This window comes from Pseudopipra pipra, chromosome 5 (assembly GCF_036250125.1).
Source record: "Pseudopipra pipra isolate bDixPip1 chromosome 5, bDixPip1.hap1, whole genome shotgun sequence".
NCBI lineage: Eukaryota > Metazoa > Chordata > Aves > Passeriformes > Pipridae > Pseudopipra > Pseudopipra pipra.
In genome coordinates, this window is record NC_087553.1 from 59,845,240 (window position 1) to 59,868,963 (window position 23,724).

Here is a 23,724-nt window from a genome sequence, read left to right on the forward strand (position 1 = left end):
GTGCAAAAAAACCCACAAAAGCAATTCAACCCCGTCACGGTGTCAGCCCCGGTGCCTCCGCACGGAGCCCGGCCCGGGGGCTCCGCCGCGGGTCGCAGAGCACGTGTCTCTCGCCAGCGGGGCGAGGAGACAAAGCAGGGCGGGCCCTCCGCCACCCCTGCGCCCGCAGCCCGGGCAGTCCGGCCTCACTGCCCCGGCCTGACGTGCCAGTGGCCCCGGCCCCGGCCTGCCCCGGCGCCGGGAGCCGCCGTGCCGGGAGCCGGGCTCCGCCCCGCAGCACTGTCGTAGCGCTGACGCCGCGGCCGCCCCGCCCGGGCCAGCCGGGTAGCGGCGGGCCGGGGGCGCCGTTAGGTGCTGGGCTCCCCCGCCGCGCCGCCCGCGCCGCCGGGCCATGCGGTAGCGGCTGCGGCGGGCCGGGCTCTCGGCGGCCATGGAGCGGCTCCCCGGCGGCCGCCGGCCCCGACTGGTGTCCTCGCTGGGGCTGGGGCGGCGCTCCTGGGAGGTCACCTTAGACGAGGAGCGGGGGCGGCTGGCCTGGCGCGACCCCCGCCCGCCGCGCCGCGCCGGCGGTGAGTGGGGCGGACAGGGGCCGGGAGCGCACCGGGAGCGCACCGGGAGCGCACCTGCCGCGGCCTGGGGCGTGCCGGGGCCCCCGAGGGGCCGCCTGCCCTCGGCGGGGGGGAAGGGCGTCCGCAGCGTCCCCGGCGGCTGCGGGCGCGGGTGCCGGCGGGGGCGGCCTGCGGGCAGCGCTGACACGGGTCCCGCGGCGCGGGGCGCGCTGAGCATCCGGAGCGCTCTGCCGGCGTGAGCGCTTCCTGCGCTCGACTTTGCGGCGCCTCTGGGATTCAGAGTTCGGCGGTGACAGGCGGAGAGTGCCCCTATCCCACGCGGGGCCGAACCGGGCGCTCGGAGCGGGGAGACGGGGCCGGGACTGTGCCCGGCGACAGCCGCCTGTGCTGAGCGAATCTGCCGCTGAATCGGGCTGTGCCTTCCGAAACAAAGCCGAAAGCTGCTCACGCTGAGCCGCAGCCCCTGCGAGCGTGTCCCGGAGCGACCCGTCCGAGCATCTGTGTTTCGGACGGCGCAGGGGGACACCTGTCCCTGCGGCGCGCTGAGCAAAGCACAGATTTGTGCGGCTGAACCCCACTTGGCGCTGCGAGTAGGTCGAAGCGTGTAGTTTGTAATGTATTTAAATTAGTCCTAGCAGGACATAATAGACTTACAGAACCTTAAAAGCAGTTTTGTTTTTTTTTTACTTACATGACTTACGGTTAAAAAGCACTTTCCTGCAGTGTTTCAGGCAAATACTGTTGTTTTTTTTTAAGTGAGCTTTTTTTGCAACTTTTCGCTTTCTAAAGGACTCAATGAAAAAATTTCAAAGTTTAACTTTTGCAATTTACTGGTTTGAAAAGATTTAGTATAGGCTAATAGTTCATAACGTGGTAACAAAGCTGTTTATAGTTTCCCTTGTGTGCAGTTAGTATGATTCCGATGTACAAAACTACCAGTGTGAGAAGTTACTGCTGGAAATCCCCCCAAAAAATTCAGGTTAACTTCTGAAAATGTCTGCATATCAAACTTTCTATGTACTTTAAATGGTATTTTTTCAGGGTCTTTGACTTTGAGGTTTTTATAGAGTAATTATTCCCATTGTTAATATAGCCTTATTAACATGGCATGTGAACATCTGAAAATGTGTAATGTCTTTTTTTTCATAGCAGCTGCTGTAGTAGAGTTGAAAACTTCTGTCATCCTCATTTTAGAGGTTGGAAGAACTGAGACAGAGAGAAACTAATAATAGAAAGGCAGACTAGAAGTTTTATCTGAGAAACATTTGAATATAGATGCTTCCAGTCCCAGGCAAGTCTCCAAACTTAAATAGTTCTTCCCTTCTTACCATGTATCTTTGTTAAATATTTTTCTGATTTTATCATAATATCTTATTGGCCAGAGGCTTTTCTCAAGAAGGTGAGGGAAAAAGGAGAAGGAGGACTCAAGAAGAGTTTTAAGAATTTGGTGTTACAGTTTACGTTATTGAGAATTGGTCATGTTTAGTTAAGTACAACCCTTCTTATTCATAATGTAAAAATAGACTTTGTTATGCTTCATCTGCTATTGTGTGAATAGTTTGACATAATCTAGTTTTTATCAGCAGTACTGATGAAAAAAGTATTTGAAAATTCATGACCTTTCTTCAGGTGTTCAGCTAAATGAACATAAGGCTTTAAAGACAAATTGATTCTTTAATTCTGCTGAGTTAAATATCTTGATGTGAAAAATAAGCTGTATACTTTTCAAAATGAAATAAAATTAATCTAGAGAAAGGTACCTCGCTCTTAAATTTAAAATACAAAGTTCCAAAGACTTTTGGGATAATTGCTTCCAGTAGATAAAGTAGCCCCTCCTTTGGAGATAATTCAGTTGAATTGTGTAATGTCCTTCTAAAAATGCCTTTGCAAAGTTACTAGTTGACTGATCTGTAGGATAGAGCAAGTTCAAGGGGAGCTACGTTCTTCTGTATGATGCCTTCATTTAGACAAAGCAAGAGTCTCACAGAATCACACCATCTCTCTCTAGCACTCTCAAGTTTACAGCTGCTTACAGCTGTGAGATTTTACAACTTTTTAATTTGTAAGTTTTCATGACTTAGGCCAAACCAAGTATGAACCCGTCCCAAAGCATGTTCCCAATGGATACCAGAATGCTGGGAATGGTGGAAGGAGAGTGGGCCATAGTAAACTAGACTCTTTCTGAGGCAGTTTCCGAAGCAGTGCCCAGCTGGAGATTCCTCAGGAGGCAAGTGTGGTTACTGAGTGTCCCTGCTGTCCTGTAGCATAGCTGTTTACAAAATTTTGGAAAACTTGATGTGAAATCAGAAGACAGATGATGGGAGAAGAAAAAGAAATGCCTAAGTGTTCTGGAGGCACAGGTACAATTTATGTAGAGAACTGTACAATAGATAATGTACCTTCTCTTCTTAACTCCCTGATTAATTCATGTCTTGCCCGTGCTTGTGCTTTAATACCATCACAGTCTTGTATTGCTGCACTGTTGACTCTAAGCTCTTTTAAGACCTGGGATGATTCATTGTGTTCTCTTCAATTATTTTGGAAATATGAGCAGCATACATGACAGTATATAAATAAACTTAATAATATGGAAGACGGTTAGTTAGAAGCATATAATTTCAGAGGAGTTGCTTGACCAAGATTGGTATCTTTCTACCATTTAGCCTTTGACTACGTGACTATTGTGCATTGTGTCTAAATACAGACTAAATTATGCAGTATAAAAGTGCTATATTTCTTGTTTAATAGGTAGTTATTACAGTGAAGCAGTTGTCTTCAAACTGTAAAAAATCAAGACTGCTTATTTTCTGAGCATTTATTATTATCTTGAGTTTAGCTATATAATTAAATATTGTTTGGTATGTATTTTTTCAAGGTTTTCAGCCTTTGACAGGTACGGAACTAGGGCTATAGTTAGATGTATTGTAGAAGTGTTGAAATATTTACCTTTCCCTGTTGCATCCAAATCAAGAACAGGTAGGAAGCAACAGAGACTTTGTCCTGTTGTCCAGGAAAATACAGTTTAACAGAATATGGGGAGATTCTTATGTTTTGTCATCTCTGTATAATGATATTTACATATATATATTTAAATCCCATTCTGTCAAATGGCAGAAGAAAGAAGCATTAATTCAGGAGAATTATTTGTAATGCTATCATTGAGAAGATACCAAGAGTAGCAAAAACATTAAATGTTTGTTCAAGTTATGGTACATTTTTAAAACCTAAATTCCTAAATACAGTTTATTTTCTACTGTTAGACCTTGTTTATCTTCATCACAGTTTCAAGTTCTGTCTTCAGTAGGAAGCGGTTCCCATTTCCTGTTCTTTGATGGTTAGACGTGTTTGAACTTGGACAGAAAAGTTTTACCTGAAAATTTTCATGTGTTCTCTGTTACTTCTAGTTACGCATCTTTATTCCTAGGCATGCCTTCATCTTCAAATTTTCTGAAGAACATTATTTTTCAACCTTGTAACATTTCTCTGTGCGATTTAGTTGTTAATCATAAACAATGTATGCAAAGCTGGTCAGATAAATTATTCTATTATTTCCTCATCTTGATGGCACAATCAGATTTTTCTCAAGTAACACATGATAAAACTTTTTGTACCAAATTCACAGCAGATTATATATTGTCCATATATTCTTACAGGTATTGTAGAAGCATTGGCTACGATTTTATCATGCCTGGTAGTAGGGCATTACAAATGTAAAATGAAATTCTCCTGTCATTTTTCTGGGATTTTTTTTTTATTTCTGAATTACAAACATGAAGGGGATGACCAAACTAGACCCTGAGCTGTACACGTTCACTTACTGTGTGTGCTGTCTTTTAACCTTTGCATTTCTCCCTTCAGAATTCTCCTCCAGGTGTCTTTTCCAAAACAACTGCCTGAGGAAGCCTCAGTATTAGTTGTTCACAAGACTGATGCCACTATGATGTGGATTCTAAAGAATGCTCAGTTTGGTTAACACGGTACCGAGACAGCAGAGGGTGGGCCTGCTTGGAAATAAGGTCTGTCCAGCGCCTGCCACTGTAGTATGTTGTCACATCCTTAGTCAAGGTCATTTTTCATCAGTCATTCCCAGTTGGCAAAGGGCATGTGTAGAAATGGGATCCATGTTTTTCTATACACAATTCCACAACTACATGAGCAGGTAGGATATGGGGAATAATTGCTCTAGCAGCCATTGTTTCTTTGGAATGTGTTATCTGGAAGATACATTATTAAAATATAGATGCACACTATTTTAAACAATACCTGGTTTTTAGCATACACCTCTGGTGGGGTTTTTTTTCTCCCCTTAAGGTGAATAAGGGCATCTTATTGCCTGCTTTATCACTTTTTCACTCAATGCAGTTGAGTTGAAAAGATTTAATTTGGAAATAAAAGAAAGACAATGGGAAGACATTCAATAGTACGATGTAAATATGCAAATTGACCCAAGTTCAAATTGCTGTGCTTTGATTCAGATTCTTATGATGTGAAGTAGCAATGTGATCATAATAGAAACTGGTCTATCTGTTTACAAAGTACTTGAAGATTTACTTTAAAATAAAAGAAGCCAATTTCCTTATACGTGGCTGTATATAATGAAATTATGGTCTTTGGATGTTTCTGTGACTCTTCCACAGTTTTGAATTAAATCATTTACTCATGATGCCTTTTTTCTTCCCCCTCCCTTAGGATTTGAATTGTCTGTAATTCTGCTCAATATCCCACCTTCTCTTATTCTGATGTTTATTAAACACAGCTTTCTGTACTGCATAATTGGTATAATGCAGTGTACCTTTTGATAGAAAACATTCCTGTTTCCTTGCTTTTAGGTGAAGGCAAAGCTTAAACCTTAACACTTAACCCTTCATGTGGTCTCTTAACAGCAAATTAGTTTTCAGAATGACTGAAAAAATACTTTTTCTTTAAATCTAAATCCTAGCTTTTTACTTGTTTAAGTCACGAGAACATACTAATAGTTTAAATTAATTCTGAATGCTCCTGCATCCATGGGCCTCAGATGAATTTTAAGAATAAACCAAATGCTGTGATCAGCAATGGTTTTATGCTTGTTCACGTCTGTGTTGCTTTGAGCTAACACATTTCTGAGGGAGGAATTTGGCCTGTAGAACGCATAGTTGGCAGTGATGAATGATCAAGTCTTGACTGAGGTTCTGAGTGAGTTTGCTTATAAACTTGGGAAGCCTTCTGTGGGAGTGTCAGACAGCAATGACGCACCAAAAAGCCTTTCTTAACACAGAAAAACACACTTCACAACTTCTGGCTACATTTTGCACAAAGAAGGCCCACTGTTAGTGTGCCTACCTTGGATGTTTTTCTGTGGTTTTTTCCCCCTCTCCCACTTGCTTGATGTAAGGGAAAAGTACTGTGCATCTAACCCAGTATATTGCTGATTTTTCAGTTTGGTCTTAGGAAGAATGTCTGTTAAGAGCACTGTGACCCAGAATGAGTAATGACCGGCACAACCAGTGTGTTGAGAAGATTGTCACCTGTTCAGTGTGTGTTTTGTTTGGGGCTTTTTGTTTGATTTTGTTGGTTTTGGTTTTGATTTTTTGTATTTTTTTTTTTGCCATGTCCCTTCATCCTGCTTTTTTGAATGGTCAGCTCCTTGTCTCTAGTATGCTAGACCTTGAACAAGGTGAGGCATGAAAACATAAATATGTGAAGATTTTTGAGACTAAGCTTAAGAAAATTGATAAGTTTTTCAGTGTTTCTGAACTCAAAATGCAGTCTCTTGAATCTAGATGTGTGTGTTGAAAACATCACAGTATTTTGCCTGGAATATTGTCTAGACACCATTGTATGCTCATTGGTTCAGTATATTGGATTAAGCCAAGTAAAATTCTTTGTTTGGTATGGTCTGAGCCCATGTTTCAACTTTTTTTCGTTGATGTTGATCTAGTGGTGCTGGTGTAAGCACCTTCCTTTGTGTGTATTTGTTTTGTTAATGTGGCAATAAGATTTTCCATGTTTTGTGAGAACCGCAGAAAGGTGAAGGTCTTTGAGTAAACACCTTTATGCCACGTCAGTGAAATAAATGGCTCATGCTACTTGATATTAGAGTAAATGCTTCAGAAGTAAGTGTGGGAAAGGACTATAATTAGTACATATGTCAACCTTGTTGAACTCTCAAAAGAGGGTGGGATAGACCTTCTACTTATTTTTATAGGGTTGGTTTTGGTGACTAAATGGCAGATGAGGGCACTGTGTTTATAAGAACAGGACTGTGCTGCTTATACTGAAGGTCTCTATTGGATTCCTTCACATTCTTCCTTCTGGGGAAAAGGGAGAAGGGTGGAACTAAGTAGTTGGTTTGCTATGTGATTAAACAATGTTGCATGTAACAGCAAGTTCAATGGTAATAATCATATTTGGACTAATAGAAATTCTTGAATTCTATTAAAACACAAGTGTCACTGCATTTGGTTTTGTTTTTGTAAGCTATAGGAAATGTTCTGAATAATGCATTTTGTTTAAGAAAGCTTTGCATCTTTCTGGCCTTCTGCAATTACTGTGATCAGTAGCATATGGTTTTGACTGCCTTAAGATTGGAGATTGCTCTCAGGGCAGTGGACTTGCTTGATGCTTTTCTGGTGCTAAGTAGTACTGAGGGGTATAATCAGCAGAGTTGGTATTCATAGAACAAAAACTTCTCAGACTTTCACCAAACCCAAAGATACACAGAGGGAAGGTGGGATCACTGTGCTTCACTTTTTGTTTGGTGGGGGGTTTTTCCCTTTTTTTCAGGAATCTGTTTTTTCAGATATGTAACTCTTGTACGTTTAGATAAAAAAAAGTACATATGTAACTGAAGTATTTACTCTTTGCTTCTTTTGCCACATCTATGAAGAGATTTGCTGGAAAATCAAAACTTCCAGTCGTGCAATTGTCAGAAGGAGAACACATCTGAAGAATTAGGAGAGCTTAGAAGTGATTTTAAGGTCTAGGATTTTAATATAAGCTATGTAATATGTGTTAAAATACGTACTCCGAAGAAATGCTTTCAGTGATACGCATTTGGAAGTACTTTTAAATCCATTATCTATCTGTGCAGCTGGACAGCTTTATTATATAAAAAAATGTCTAATAAAACAATGACTTCAGTTGCTACTCCCAGCATATATGCTAAGAAATATCCACTAAGAGAACTATTTCCCAAAATGTTCATTAGAGCATTGTCATTTAAATTTTGATCTAAATGTGGTTTATAAGTTTTGTAGCCTATCTTTGAGCAGTAACAAAATAGATTGCCACTTAAATGCAATCTTGATAAGTGCAACAAGCTTTCTTTCATATTTTGACATACGGATCAGTGGCATAGCCAGTAGTAAAATGAGAAGTAAAAGCAGTTTTGGAAAACAAAGAATAAAGGATGTGCTTCCTTTCCTTTATTGTTCTGTCTCTGTTTGGCATTTCTTTTCCCTTGGATAAATATATAGGTGAATAATTGTATTGAGATCCCGTAGGAGATCTTATATCTGTTAGGAAGACAAAATAACTATTACTATCGAATAGTAGATACTTGATATAGTCTTACATGTGCATATGTATGATATACATATCATACATCTCAGAGTTCATCTCTTCTGCTGGATCTTTATAAAGACATTCTGTGACTGCTGCACTTCCCTATCATGCCTTTTGTATGGGAAATGCAATTATTATAAGCTGAAAATTGTTTTTAAGTAGCTGAAACATTCAAATACAGCCAAATTCCTTAAAGACCTCAGTGTAAAGTTTGAAGGCTACATTTCCTTTGAGTCATGCAAAAAACCTCTGAGAAGACAAAATCACTAAATGAGCATAAATCATGTCAAATGCTAAAACACCTGTAAAGGGGGGGGGGGGGAACCCTTGTGTGAAATAGTCCACAGTTTGTCAATAGATGTGACAATAGGTAATGACTCTATTGACTAAAACAGCTAAAGAGGATGGGGAAGAAATAATAAAGTTGAACTAGTGGCAATGAATTGTACTCATCACTGTGAAAAGGTCAGGAAAACTTTGCTGATTTTACATTCCTAGCTTCTACCATTGTACTTCTGCAAAGTAGAGGAAAATGAAGTGTAGGACAAACCCCACTAACAATGGGGTGTCTGTATTTTATGTGTTTATTATCCCTTTATATCTCAGTATTGTTCTCTATGTATATATGAAAGAAACAAGTATATTATAATTGTTAGAGATTACTTACATATTATCATAATAATATGTCTTTTTTACGTGTGTTTATATACAGTGAGCACTTGCTTGTGCAGAAATAAAAAGCATGCATTTTCAGTTCCACTCTGTTTTTGAGATGAGGTGAAAGTGGAGCAGTGTTGAAATCAGTAATGAAAATGAGGGAAAACCCTCAATTTGTCAGGAGTTAAGAAGTCTGAGAAGGTGCCCAGGAACTATAAGAGAAAACAGAGTGAGGGTGAAGGAAATTCTTTCATAGTCTAAGAGCAAGAGGCCTTTAATTCTGAAAAGCAAGGGTTTTGAAGTTGATACCAGGGCAATATATTTAACACTACATAAACATAACATCTAAAATTTTCTTCTTAGTAGATCTGAAAGTTTAAAAGCTTGGTGGGATTTAGAACCTTAAGAATTCATATGAATGCCCTTCTTTCATAAGCCAGCTACTTACTTGTGAATAACAAATAGTCTCTGTAGTCTCTGCACTAGATTTACTTGCACATTTGTTGAAATGGCTTGTGCTATTCACTGTCAAATATCTGGACGAGACCTCATTGAAGGGGAAATTGAATTACTCTGAATTCAGTGTTGCTGGATTTTGGCTTCATGCAGAAATATTTTTACACATAAAATACCTAATTTTCTGAGAAATTAGGGGTACCTCAGAGGTGGTTATGGATTATGTTCTTTGACTAAAGGCAAAAGAAAATTGAAAATATTCAGCTAATTCCTAATTATGCTCTTGGTTGTGCTTATTGAGCAGCTGCTCTAATCATATGCCTATATCGTATTAGGTCTAGAAATAATCATTTGGGTGCTCTTTGAAGATGTTAATGTGTAAGATCTTGTGTTCCCACAGAAAACTGTTTTGTACCAATCTCTGAGATCATTTCTGTAGAAGAAACTGAACTTAACAAGAAACAGCGTAACATTGGCAAATGGCAAAAGATGACAAAGCTACATGCTTTCACAGGTAGGGCAAATAACAATGCTTGTGCTAGTTACTTTGCTGAAGGTACTTTAAGGCAGACGCAAAATGAATCCTCAGATTAATTTTTTTTTAACAGAAATGTTATGTTTAAAAATACCCAATGAAACAACCCCTCCCCCTCAAGGGAAAAAAAAAAAGAAAGACCAAAATAAATGCAAGCAAAAGCACCACAAAAACAAACAAAAGAACCCCCCAAAATCCGTCAGTTTACATTTAAAGGTCCTTATTTTGGAAAATAAAACACTTCCTTTAAGAACATGTACTGGTTTTAGTTATTAATTGAAGTTCAAACTAATATCTTGTGTTTCTGCTGCTGAATGACTCTGCAGCAGGACACTTGCTTTCTATTACTTGACTAGAAAATCAAGAGAGCCTGAAAAAATGAGTCTTGAATGTTTGGGCTTTTTTAAATTATCCCTAACCATCACAATGTGTGCATGAGAAGGTTCTTTGTATTATTGACTGGATTTTTTAAAACAAAGTGCTTGAAATAAATGTCTGCTTGTGTTGGGAAAAGAGTGGTGACTTCTGTGCTGCAAAGATGGGGCAAATGTGATGGCTCCCATGCCAAAATTTTATGCTGTAGAGTACTTTCCTCACATTTAGTCCTCCAGTAAGAGTAACTGGAGATACTGTAGATAAAAAGGTAAGTATACTTGTCTCACCAGCCTAGTTCTTAATGCACAAGAAAACTCTAAATCTTTTTCTCAAATTTCAGTTTTATGAAATTAAATTCACCCTCTTGGTTACATGAGAGCTGATGTCAGTCTGGCTTATCTTCTTAAGCTTGTGGCATTTTATATTATGTAGATGTTGCAGACTTTAAGACAGATAAAATATTATATAAGCTCGGTGAACTTTTGTACAGGTATGGCTATAATAAGTTTATGAAAAATGGTTTGTATTTGCTTTAAAAAGAAGTCGATGTTTGGGTCTCTGCTATAAGGTAATGACCTCAGCAAGTGTTTTCGTTTATGTTTTCATTTGGACTTCTTATGAATGTCCTGTTCACACTCTGAATGCTTCTGTCATTTGCCCAAGTGTTTAGTGGACATTAATTGCCACTTTTTTCCAAAGGTTGATATTTTGGCTATCTTTCTGAAATGCATTTGTCATTTCATGGAACTGTCTTATTATGCCTCTTTGGTTTTTTTCCCTTTCTTTTTTTTTAAATTTAAATAGTGTATTATGTGAAGAAAGCCCGAAATCACCGCTGGCGGTGCAGTGATGTGACTTTTTGGTGTGTTGATGAGCACTTATGTAATCAGTGGATACAGGCGCTGAAAGAATTACTTGAAATGCAGAGTAAGTTTGAATAAACTGTGAACATTTGCACTATCATTTTGCAGGCTTGTACATCAATCAAGTGTAATTTTGATATATCTACTTTTTTGAACTCAAAAATCGAGGGAGTTAAGAGTTGAAGTGTCTCCTTATCACTGCTTTTCTGTTTTGTATATTCACTAGGTTGTACTGAGTGTTTAATAGAACTATAGCTGTCATATAATTTTGCCCAGATATATATTATTTTCATGGCATAGGGACACATTACAAGCTTAGCAGAGGCTTTGGAGAAAGTAAAGGGCAGATGTAAACTGCAGGGATTTGAGGACAAAGACTGTAGCAATTGTAAGATTTATGGGTGGCTTTTTGTGTGTGTTTCACCTTTCCAGACTCTCTCATCAACAAAATGTGCCTTATGTGGTAAGAGTTCCCATTAATCATTTCTGAGACTCTTGGACATCTACTTCTTGAAGGTTAAAAGTAGTTTGGAGGAGTTATTCCTGAAAGAGGTACCTTGATAGATGTCAGTGGGTGGCAGGAGCAGAGTAACTCCATGACAGAAAGGACGTCAAGGATGGCCATATCACAGGTGGTGCCCGTGCTAACCAGGGTGCAGTCCCACTGTATCTGAAGAGAGTGAGAAGAACAGGGATGGGGATAAAATCAGGTCTGATTTACAGCCCAGGTGGGATAAAGTAATTGGGTCCACCCAGGGAGGTCAGAGCGGAGCAGCTGGAGCTGGAGACAGGACTGGAGATGAGCTACCTACAGCATAGGTCTGAGGTCCATCTGAGATACAGAGCTGGAGAAGGGACTGAATGCAAGTACACCTACAATGTAACTCAAGAAAGTACTTAAGGTTCACAGAATAAAAGTGGATATTTAAGAAAAACTGTTATGAACAGGCAACGGGAAGATTCTTTATAGTGGTTTTGTTTTATATACGTTACACAAGGTATCTGTCTTTTTCAAAAAATGAGGTTTGTGCACCCATTCAGTACACCTGTGAGAAATGTGGCCTGAGCAGTCAGCTCCGTTTGAGTGCAATTGTTCATTTTATTGGTAAAAAACTATTTCAGAAAAGGGAACAACTTCTCAGAGAGGATGAATAGTGCCTTGAGCTTGTGGCAGATTTAAACTGTTCAAAATGTCTAGCTTGGGTGGACTTGTTGTAAAAGCGTGCTGTTCTAACAGTTCTAATATAACTTTCCTTCTAAAATAATAATAATTTAGAATGCCATCTGAGGAAGTATGCATGTTATAAGTTTTTTTCTGTTCCATAAAAAAGGAAGGTTCTCTAGGTGCAGCAAGCATTATTATTTTGTATATCTGTTAATACAGAAGTGTAGTAATTGTTTTCATTGCCATTACCAATGTAAATCCATAAATAAATGGGAAAACTTGAGGTAGTAATATCAAAGGTGTTTCGGGAAGGGGAAGGGGTTACACTGTAGGGCAAGCACTTGCTGTGCAGCACGTAGTTTTGTGAGGTATTCTTATTGTGACTTGATTACAGAAAGGAAATGCACTTTAAATATGTTATTAAAGCTGGAAGGTAGTTGAAATAATGTAAAAGTATTTCTACGCTTGCTTCACTTACAAGTGCCTTTCCTGTTGCTATCCTAGCCTTGTGTGCTGGGATACTAATTAATTAGTTTTACTAATATGGTAGGAAGGTACTGCAAGAATGATGCATAAGAATGTAAGAGATGCATTCAGAAGAAATTATTCTGAATTTTACCTCCTGCTGTCTTATTAACAATTGTTCAATACTGTCAGTATCCTCAGTATAATAAAGAGGACAGATGAAGCAGGATTTTATAGCTTTGTTAAAAGAATTACAAGAGTTAATAAAAAGTTCTAAGTCTTTTATGCTGTGACCACTTTGATATTAATAGGTTTGGTTTTGTATGGCTTGTTGAATTTTTGTTTTGTGTACAAAATCAGTATACTGTAATATTTTTCCTTACTGCAGAGTCTAGACCAAAGCAGTTGCTTGTGTATATTAATCCCTATGGAGGAAAAAGACAAGGGAAAAGGATTTATGAACAGAAAGTTGCTCCACTCTTCAGTCTGGCTTCTATATCCACTGATGTTGTTAGTGAGTAATTAATGTTTTAATTTCTTAATAAACACAAGACGAACCCTTTAAAACATCCTTGAGTAGCTAAAGTTCTTTCTGTTACTCACCTTTTCTTACTAAGGAAATGAAACAAAGTGGTAGAGAATGTTTCCTGGTTAAAGCATAGGTAGCCAAATAATTGCAACCTTATATCAACTTTTTACTAAACTAAAACTTCTGTTGCTTCTGAGCTATTTGAGCTCTTAATCTATAAAATACTGCCTTTCTTCTCTTTTTCAGTTTCACGGGTAAAACCAAATGTTCATTTGCACAATTTTTAATGAAATATTTTTTCCATATGTACTGCAGTGCATGCCTCTTTCAATTCCTTCCCTGGCAAAATCTTTCAAAACACATTTTATGTGTTTTATGGTCACATTGGTAATAGAATCACGGTTATTAATGAATTAATTTTTATAATTGTATATTATAAATTATTTTATGATAGTATTTTTAATAGTAAATTTTAATGTGTTTATTTCTTCACAGTAACTGAACATGCTAACCATGCTAAGGACAATTTATTTGAAGTTAATATTTATAAATATGATGGGTAAGTAACTTCGTTTGCCCTTTTTTATTCTTCTAAAGCTGATATGTTGTGTAATCTGCCTGTTCTGTAATTTAAAATGGTAGCCTTCATTGCTGATACGTTTATTGCCTCAACTGAAAGTCCTGGGGCATGTTCCTTCCTATAGGAGATCCCCATTTAGGAGCATCAAAAGAAAACTAAACTCTTTCTGTAAACTTGTTCAATATACAATATATTCAACCACAATATAACAATGTTGACATGAGATTTGTGTACAAAAGATGAATGTAAGATTAATTCTGCTTAGTTGAGCGTTCTGTGATAGCTCAAAAACTACCCTGAAATGTTTTGTGATCTTGTCATACACAGGAGTTCAGAACACTGCACTAGTGGCATTCAGCCTGTGTGTAAAAGAACATGGACTGTTTAGAAATATTTCAGTAGTTCCTCTTGTTCTGTGTGGCTGTTAAATAATGGCTACATCATTTGGCTTTATTTGCATTTGTTCTGTTGTGGACTTACTGTTTTAAAAGAAGAGCTGACTGAATGGTTATCTTACATTCCATTATTAAATCTGCTGTAAAAGCAGAATATTTTAATAAATAAGCTAGTAATTTCAGTTTCCAGTTAATAACATGAAATAAGTTACATGTCTGGAAAATCATGAAAATATATGCAGAACCTATGCAGATAAACTCTCATAACTACAGTATTGTAAAATAGTATCTTATGCCTGCTGACAGGTACATTTAAACTGGTAAGTTGCAAAAATAAAATACATTCTGTCTTTTCAGAGTAGTTTTGCTAGGGGAGCAGATCTATATGCATTGTATATATCGAGTAAGGGCATGGTGTTCCCAGACTTCACCTGCTTTAAAATGAGTTGACTTTAAATAAACAGTTTTGTCTATACTGGGATTTTTCTTAATTTTTCAGAAGTGCAGGGAGGGGAGACCTTGATCCTATAAAAAAACTAGTTAATTAAGGTTTTCCCTTTTCATTTGACTTATGATTTAAGTATGCTGATGGTGGAATTCCAGAAAGGGAGGCAGATGAGCCCCTGTCTACTACTAGCAAGTTGTTTTTTTAAAACGATTGGCAGTGACCAATTGCAGTGGTATCTGAAGTGGTTTTGACAGATTCAAGGTCTTGTATTGTAGAATTTTTAAATTTTTTTCTTTGGTGGGGTTTTTTGGTTTTCTATCTCTAACATGCCAAGATAAACTAATAGGCCAGAGAACTGCATCTTTTTGGAATCTTATGATTCTTCTATTCTCAGACTGGGCCTAAATGGCAGTTGGCTTGGGAACTGCAGCCTGGCTGATTTTTGTCCATCATGTACAAGTCTTTCTCTGTGGTCAACAGTCATGTTAGGAAGGAGATCTTGTACTAAAACTACTTGTTAAATAACAGGTCATGTAGTCAGCTGGAATATTTAAAAAAACGTTTAACCACATAAATGTGTGTGTTTCTTCAAGTTTGGCTGACTTTGCTTACATACAGGAAAAGATTCTTTGTATTCCTACATGTAATTGTCATTGAGCTGTCCTCTTAGATTGGTTCTCATAAGTGGCTTCCCCTTCATTCAGTGATGAATTTCTGCATTTAATCTCCAGATTCCCTGTTAGGCAAACCCATACATGGAATTCTGCAACTAAACATAGGATTCTTAATGATAATCACTTCACTTGTTTTCAGATGTTTTTACTTGAGGCAACTTATTTAAAATTCTTGCACGTGTTTCCTGTTTGTTCTTCCTAGTTCACCTTATAAGAATTTCTTACATTGAATGTACTGACCTATTAGCTCAGTGACAGAACAGCTTCTCTCTAAGCACAGTTACTTAAAATATTCATTTGGTTACTATATAGCAGACTGTTGTACATCATTGTGAGGAACAATCAGAGCATGCTGTAATATTTTGCAGGTAAAAGCCATGTTTAAAATAAGTGAAATGAATCACTGTGGTTCCTAATCCTGTTGCACAAGCCTTTGTAGAACTGTTTCTGGCTGGGGTTTTTTCCTAGTTTTTGAATTAGTTCACAGAACGGTTGAGATTAAAAGGGACCATACATCTTTTAAAACTCATTTGTCTTGTGGACTAGCTTCTCCTGAAGTACTCTAGCATATGTCTTTTACTGTTATCATCTCTCCAAAAAGTGAAATGCTAGTCTATTAGTAAAATAAAAAGGTATCTCTTTCAGATTTTCTTCACTAGGAGCCTTCACACATGCAGTTTGCACATGTGTGACTTGTACCTTGGTCATCTGATGTTTGCAATGGATTTGGTCATGCTATTATTGCATATGTGAAGTTCTTTATCTATCAATATTTATCCTTGATAGGTATAGACAGTCACAGAATTGTCACCTCTGAGCCTGGATATACTATTTGTTCCAGAAGGTGATCACAGGGCTGGAGCACCTTTGTTATGAAGACAGGTTGAGAGAGCTGGAGAGTTGTTCAGCCTGGAGAAGGGAAGGCTCTGGAGAGATCTTAGAGTACCTTCCAGGGGTACAATAGGGGGCTTACAAGAAGGCTGGAGAGGCACATTTCACAGGGGCGTGTAGTGATAGGACAAAGGGTAATGGTTTTAAACTGAAGGAGGGCAGGTTTAGATTGGGTATAAGGAAAAAATTGTTTACTTTTGAAGGTTGTGAGGCACTGGTATAGGTTGCCCAGAGAAGTTGTGGAAGCCCCATCCCTGGAAGTGTTCAAGGCCAGGTTGGATGGGACTTTGAGCAAATTACCCTGAGACAACATTATCCTTGTACTGACCTGGAAATTTTTGGCCACTTAACCTCTTTTTTTTGAGTCTGCAGAGAAATATACGACAAGCTACAGTTGAGGAATAATGGATATTATATAATTATCTAATAGGCTATTGGAAGAGAAAAAAATTATAAAAATGGAAAACAAATAACCTTTTATGCCTTCTCTCTCAGGTGTTGACTTAGAGTCGGACACCATATGTTTTTAAGAATGTCCTCCCCACTCATGAGAAAAAATGACTGTTTTGTTCAAGCTTCCCTTCAGCTGAAAATACAACAATAACTACATTTAAATCATGTGTACTTAAAAATTAGTTAAATTAACTTGTCCTATGAAATAAGCGCTTATTCTGCAATATCTGTTGCTGGTAATATAAAAGAGTATTAGTTTATGAGTTGGAAATTATTGCTATAGGTGACAGTAGACATTCCTAAACTTGTATGCTAGGGACCACATATATAACTTTGGGTTTCTCATGTGTTCCTTTAAAGTGTATTTAAATTAGTTTTTCAGTTAAAGAATGTCGATGCCTTTAGAGTTCAGGGTCTGCATTTGATTATTGTTCATGAAATGTATAGTGCTGTAAAATAGTCTTTTACTTCCTAGTATTTGCTTGGCTGTGGACTCTCTGCTGAGCTTTAACATATTGAGGATCTGTGTAGCTGCTGCACCAGCTCTGACCTGAATTAAATTTGCAAAACAAAGTTTTGTATCTGGTAACATTCAGAACTCTGTTTCATTATGAATGGTTATGTAGATATACATGACTTCTGTCTGTTTGATGAGCTCTCAGCATGTTCAAAAGAGCATGCAGGCATGCACTTCTGCTTTTTGACTTTCATATAATGTACCTCCCTATTGTGTAAAATATACTTTTGCCAGAAGTGGCAAATATTAACTTTTCCCTTTTTAGTAAGGGTACCCTATTTCCATTTTGTGTACTTAGAAAGCTGTATGTACAGTCCTGTTCAGTGTTTTATTTGTATAGTGAATTTCCACTGATATTTGTCTGTCTGCACACAGCAGTAGAGGATAAAGATTTTTGTAGGTTGCATTCCAACATTTTTTCCTAACGTTACAGATACATCTAGGTGCATTTGCAGTTGTGTAGCTTGAATTTTTTTTTCTGCTTTTTGTTAATTGCCAATTGACTGTGGGCTACTATATTCTGTAAAAATGGAGGAGGAGAATAGAACAACTATTTTTGATGTGCCCAGTGCATGCCCTAAGTAGAACACTTGCCGTGTTGTTTATTGACTGTTAGTGTGCATTCTAATTTGTGTTTCCTGGCAGTGTTGTTTGTGTTGGTGGGGACGGCATGTTCAGTGAAGTGATGCATGGTCTCGTTGGAAGAATTCAGAAGGACTCTGGCATAGACCAAAATAATCCCAAAGCATCGTTAGTCCAGTGCAATATCAGGATTGGCATAATTCCTGCTGGTAAGAAAGGGTTAACTTTCAGTTTAATTTATTCGTTAATTCTTGACATTTTTTCTTACTCATAACTTCTTGAATTTAGGCCTAAATGTAAGATCTGAGCAATGATATTCCATAAAGGCACCTAACTAAAGCTGTTTGTATCCAGATATAATTACTGATCACATGCAATTTTATTTAGGCAGAGTATTTTGTAAAGGAAATAAAATCTTGATGTGTAACTTCAGAATTAATTTACTACTTCTTTTTTTGTGGCTTATTGTGTGTTAATGTGAGCTAAAATGTCAACAGTAGTACTCTTCTGAACATATTAATGAGTGGAATTTACTGAACAGATAAACCTGATAAATATTTTTCCAGTTCAAAATGCTCCACAAATTTAGTTAGAATTGTATAAGAACCTCCCACTGGTCTGGCAAACTCCAAACAAATGCTAAGATTTCTTCTCTCTCTTTTTCTCCATTTGTTATCACAGCAAGTATAGGGCAACTACAGCTGAAGAACAGTTTTGTTTCCAGACCAAGTTGCAGTTTCTAGCACAGAGGTGCTATACATTCACAGTTCTCCATGTCAGCCACTTTTTCAGGCCATCCTGACTACTGTCATTTGAGAGAACTCATTCTTCAAACTGAGGTCTTTAGTGATTTTATTACTGTTATTTTTATTGACAATGAAGGTACTCTTTGGATCAGTTTTGCTATTTTACATCTAGTGTTCCAGGTGTTACTTCACCCTGCCCATTTGGTCCTCAAAGGTTCTTTCAAAAGAGGACTTACAAGATGACTCTCTCTTCCCGGACTGAGTGTTGCATCTATTTAACAACAACTCTTTATCTGTAATTTTGAGGTCTCTGTAGAGAGACAGATGGACAGTTCAGTGTTTCTATGTTGTTCCCTTTTTCTTGTCTGATGCTTGAGCTTTGAAATAAAGAACTGGGATGTGAAATAAACATTGTGAGCTTCTGATTAGAATTAAAATAAAGTTTTCTGAGAAAATTTAGCACAGGTTGTAAAAATACAGCAAATAAAGTAAGTGTGGCTTTAGGTGACTAATGTTACGCTCCTTACATCTTTGTGAAGAATGTATCCAAATCCAAATGATCTGAATTGTTGCTTGGAAGAAGCTTAATCTTTTCTGCTTGCAGTACAATAAATGTTAGTGATCTAAAAGTTGCAATGTGAATATCCTTATGGTTTTGCACTCTCCTTGTTAGCTAGCACATTAAGGGTTCTGTATAACAGAATTACTGTATTTAAGTATATCCTGATTTTATTTGTTAAAGCTTTGTGTTAAAGTCGGTTTGTGTAACAAAATTCACAAAAAGAGAATTTGAAGTGTTCTTTTCTTCCTTTTCCTTATTTGGGAAAATTTCTTGAACTAAAGATTTTTTGCTTACATGATTATTTTCAGAAGATTTTGCCTTCTGGTGATAATGTGACCATAAAAAGATACAATTGAAAAAACAGAACCTCAATATTAAGAGTTATTTCTTTATCCTTAGGAAATACTAACCTTGCTTTTTCAACAATTTCTTAATGCATTTTTTTCCAATTACACCCAAAAAGTATGAGATTCACTGATGTTTTAATTTTGTTAACATGTATCAAGTCACTTTCTTCTCTTACACATTTTAATGTTTCATTTGTTGTGTTTTTCCATTGTACGTTTTTGCTATTTGAAGGTATACTGTATGTTCTATTCCTTGAACTAACATGAGGTACAGCCTTGTAGTCAGTGCTATAATTCAAATATTTTCTCCAAGTCATTATTCAAATCCCTCAAAAATTATTTATAGTGGTGTAGAAGGAAGCTGGTCTTAAAGTTTTATTAATTCATTTTTTGGAAGAGGATAATAAATATCTTGATCTGCTTGTATATTGTGCAATATTTAGAATGATCCATTACTGTATATATGGGAAGGAGCTTATTTACTGAAAAAAGTAGTCAAATCGCTGAACAAATCTTAACCCTTTCTTAACACATCTAGACATTAAAGACTTTAAACTGAGTATGAAAGCATCAAGAGTTGTTTTTTTGTTTTGATTTTTTTTCAGCTCTCGGTGAAGCTGTTCTTGGTTCATCTTTGCTAGATATAATGGAGTTCTAGCCATATATTGACCCCAACAGATACCTTAGTTCCATCACTGGTACAAGTCTGTTCCAAAAATAAGTGAAATTCTTGAAAAGACTTTTTTTTTTAAACTAAACTGATAGTCCTGAAATACAGCACGCCAAAAGTAATAACAAAATATAAATTATCCATCTAAAAAAACTTAATCCACTATGTTCTTTCTAGGTCTTTATAACCCACCTTTATTTAAAAATCCTAAGAGCTCATTAATAGATATTGAAAACAAACACTATCCATAGTTTAGAGATTAAGATCTAAAGCTCTGTGTGTCTTCTGATGCATGGAGATAGTTTACTCAGTGATTTTTTTTATGCTCTATGGAACATTTTTATGAAATAGCTTGTGTTTTTATTGATATGAATAAAAGGCTTCTACTCAAATGGCAGTTTTAACTTCTGAATTTCTCTCAGTTGCAGCCATTCTTCAAATCTGCCAGTGGAAATTGACTGATTGCCATTGTAAACAGATTTACTGTTAAGAGTACTTAGAGGTTATAGCACACCTATGAAAACTTCTGTTTGGTTATTTCTTCCTCCCAGCCTTAAAAGCTAGTTATGTCTTCTAGCCTTAAAAGCATGTTCAGCCATGGAGTCTCACTGCATTCAAAGTAGTAGCATGTCTCCATAGAATTTAAAAACAGAGAATAATTTCTGTTACAGCATGTAACACTGAGGTTTCGTCCAAATGTTTTAGGATTGCAGCTATACCCTCTGGAGTAAGCCAAAGTAATTCGTTGTTCTTATTAAACTTGGCACAGAATAGGAGGACAAAACTGTCAATTGCTGTCAGAGGACTCTTTAATTAAAAAGAACTTACTAGATTAAATACTCTAATGATCTCAACAGGTAGAAAAAAAAATCCCACTTTATTCTGTGCTGTGACATAATAGTATTTATTCCAAAATAATACAAAATAATATTATAATACATTTATTCCAAAACCCAAATCTGCAACCTACCCTGGGGATAGGGGAAAAATTCTTCCAAGCAGTAGAGAAGATTGAATAAAGTGTAGACATGAGTTAATAACTACAGTGATTTTAAGCTCCCAGTGTGTCCAGATCACTCTCATTTTTTTTCGTGGTCAACTCTAATGTTGGTGGTCAATCCTAATGTCTAGGACTGAAGCATGCAGTATGATTATAATCTGCATGTTGATGTGTAACTGTAGAAGTTAAGAATGCTAAAGATGGCACAGGCTTCCTGTGTGAAGGGAGTGTAGAAAAATGGTGGAGGATCATTCACAAACTTAAAAAACAGATTCAAGTCAAATAATGAAGCATGACTGGACTCATATTGCTGTCATGTAGAGTGTAAAAATTCTCTTGAAAAATGTGCTATAGCATAGCAATAAAAGCTATCTTTTTTTTTTTAAATTACTCCAAGTGATATGTCCACAGCCTTCTCAGTTACATTTGTAATATTTAATGATCTTTGCTGTTTAGTTAGCATCTCATTTCATAGGTCAGTGTATCTTTGAAATCTGAAATGTAATGTTTTATGCTCCTCCTTCAGCATTTTAAATCCATTATACATCTTGAAATGGCAGTCTTAGAGCTAAATACTGCATTTAATGTAGTGGGCCTGCTGTGGAGACAGCTAAGTCAAGATTACTTATTCTTGCGATATTAATTTCATCTCTTAAATTTGCCATTATTGGATTAATCCATTTTCATTATACTGTGTTACTGAACTTAGGCTGAAGTGATTATCTATCAAGAAATCCCAGATCAAAATCCTTTTGAACTCTTTCTTTTTAAGCCAGTCTGTTGTTCTACAGATGTTAAACTTGATTTCTCAGTCTCTGGATGCAGAAAGTAAGGCGTATAAAACTTTGAGTAGGAATGTAAGTGTAAGCCCAGGCCATTCATCTGTCCCCGTAACAGTGGCTTCTCCCCTTATTTTTGAATGTGCCAAGTCCTTGTCATTTAAAACTCACTTCCCAGAAAAGTCACTTTGTAGATTTTTTCAAAATACTAAATGCTGTTTGACCCAAGAATGTGTGGTTACTCTGTCATTAGTGTTACTCACTTGACATTTTGTCTATGACTTCACAAAAATACTGCACACATGTGGGAACCCCACTGAAGTTGCTATTCTTCTTGTTTTCAGTACAGAATCATGTTCTCATACTGATTTGTCTGATGATTCTGTGTATGCTGTGGGAGCACCTGCCCTTGTCAAGAGTAACTCATGGAGCAATGCTCATGAGCTCTAAAAGTATTTCTGTTTCTTTATTAAATTCACTATTTTCCATAGGATCAGCATCTAGCTGACTTGCTTCTGTCACCTGCTTAGTTTAGTACTTCCAGTTGTTTGTAATTTGTTTCATTTTCCATCAATAAAAGCATAAAAATAAATATTTATCGCCTACACCATGTGTGTGTTTTGGTTTAAGAAAACCTAGTTCTGAGTTAGTAGTCTAATCATATTTCGGATGATTAATTCTAGCACTTTGACTTTTTTTTTGTTAGTCCACAGAATCAATGGCATGAACTCTCCCATACAATGAGGAAATCATCTGGTTTTGCTTAACACTTTGGTGGTTCTATGACCAATTTAAAGCTTGCAACTTGGTGTCTGAGCACATGTCTGCATGACTTGTCTACTCACAAATATCCAGCAATATTCACATGTAAAGGAGAAATCTAGTGATTTATCTGTACTACATTCTGTGTGGTGCAGTCCATCACTTTGCTTTCCTTAATATTGCTTTAGCAAAAAACATTCTATGGGGAGTATGTGCTCCACAAGGATCATCGAGTCCAACTCCTGGCCCTGCACAGGACCATCCCCAAGAGTCATGCCATGTGTCTGAGAGTATCATCCAAATGCTGCTTGAACTCTGTCAGGTTTGGTCAAGGCTTCATGTTTTCAGTAAGCTCCTAACACCAAAATATCTGGCATGAGAGCTTTCTTTAGCTCGGAGAATTCAGATATTCCGCTATCTACATATGGTGGCAAGGTGCCACCATCATTGAAATGTACTAGCCCTATGCAAGACAGTTATTGTACTAGAGTAGCAGTTGGAAGCCAAGCAGAGTAATCTGCAGCACTTGAACACTGGTGGATGGTGGCATTTTAGGTGATGGAGTTAATCTCCTTAGGGTGAGTTTCAGTTTGAACTTGAGACTCAAATTTTCATGTTTGCATTTGGTGTCTGCAAGTGAGATAGACATCTAAACTCATGTCACAGCCAGGGGGCTTCTGATCAATATGGTCAGTAGAGCCTGTTGATCTGCTATTGCATCTGCCTGTCATATGCAGATGTCTTGCTTCCTAAGGCCCTCCCTGTGAGGCCTCTGTGTGAATCAAGCTTAAGCTGCCATCAGCTCTTCCTGACAAGATGTCCTTGACCAGAATGGAAGCTTTGACATATTTATTGTCTGCTGTGTTACATGCACACATAGAGCTATGTATAAGTGTCTTAACCTGACACTTAATCATTCCCTTGCATGCTGAATTTCTTCTCTACTAGCACACCAATGCAAAAATTAGTTTCTATACCGAAGATGCTTTTTTAAGTGAATTAAGGCCCAGTTAACAAGCAGTCCAACTACTTTCTTCACATTTGCATGTAGTTCTGTGCAACTCATAAAAACCTCTTTTATTTCCCATCACTCAGGCTATTGCCATTAAAAATCCCCAAAGAAAAGCTGGCAGAGCATGACAGAGTTTTTCTGTTGGTT

The 23,724-nt window shown here is 37.6% G+C and overlaps 1 protein-coding gene across 2 annotated transcripts in view; it reads left to right on the forward strand.

Annotated features, from left to right (window-relative positions):
- The first annotated feature begins 292 nt into the window (after nucleotides 1-292).
- CERK (ceramide kinase) overlaps nucleotides 293-23,724 on the forward strand; it is a 40,626-nt gene continuing 17,194 nt past the window's right edge. The window contains exons 1-6 of one of the 2 annotated variants that reach the window (XM_064656250.1): nucleotides 293-569; nucleotides 9,628-9,741; nucleotides 10,942-11,064; nucleotides 13,019-13,144; nucleotides 13,655-13,718; nucleotides 17,763-17,908. In XM_064656250.1, coding sequence (XP_064512320.1) covers nucleotides 431-569; nucleotides 9,628-9,741; nucleotides 10,942-11,064; nucleotides 13,019-13,144; nucleotides 13,655-13,718; nucleotides 17,763-17,908 — 712 coding nt within the window. In that variant the 5' untranslated portion in view covers nucleotides 293-430. Of the gene's footprint in view, nucleotides 570-6,191; nucleotides 6,226-9,627; nucleotides 9,742-10,941; nucleotides 11,065-13,018; nucleotides 13,145-13,654; nucleotides 13,719-17,762; nucleotides 17,909-23,724 lie in introns of those variants that run through there. The other variant, XM_064656249.1, reaches the window with a different exon arrangement.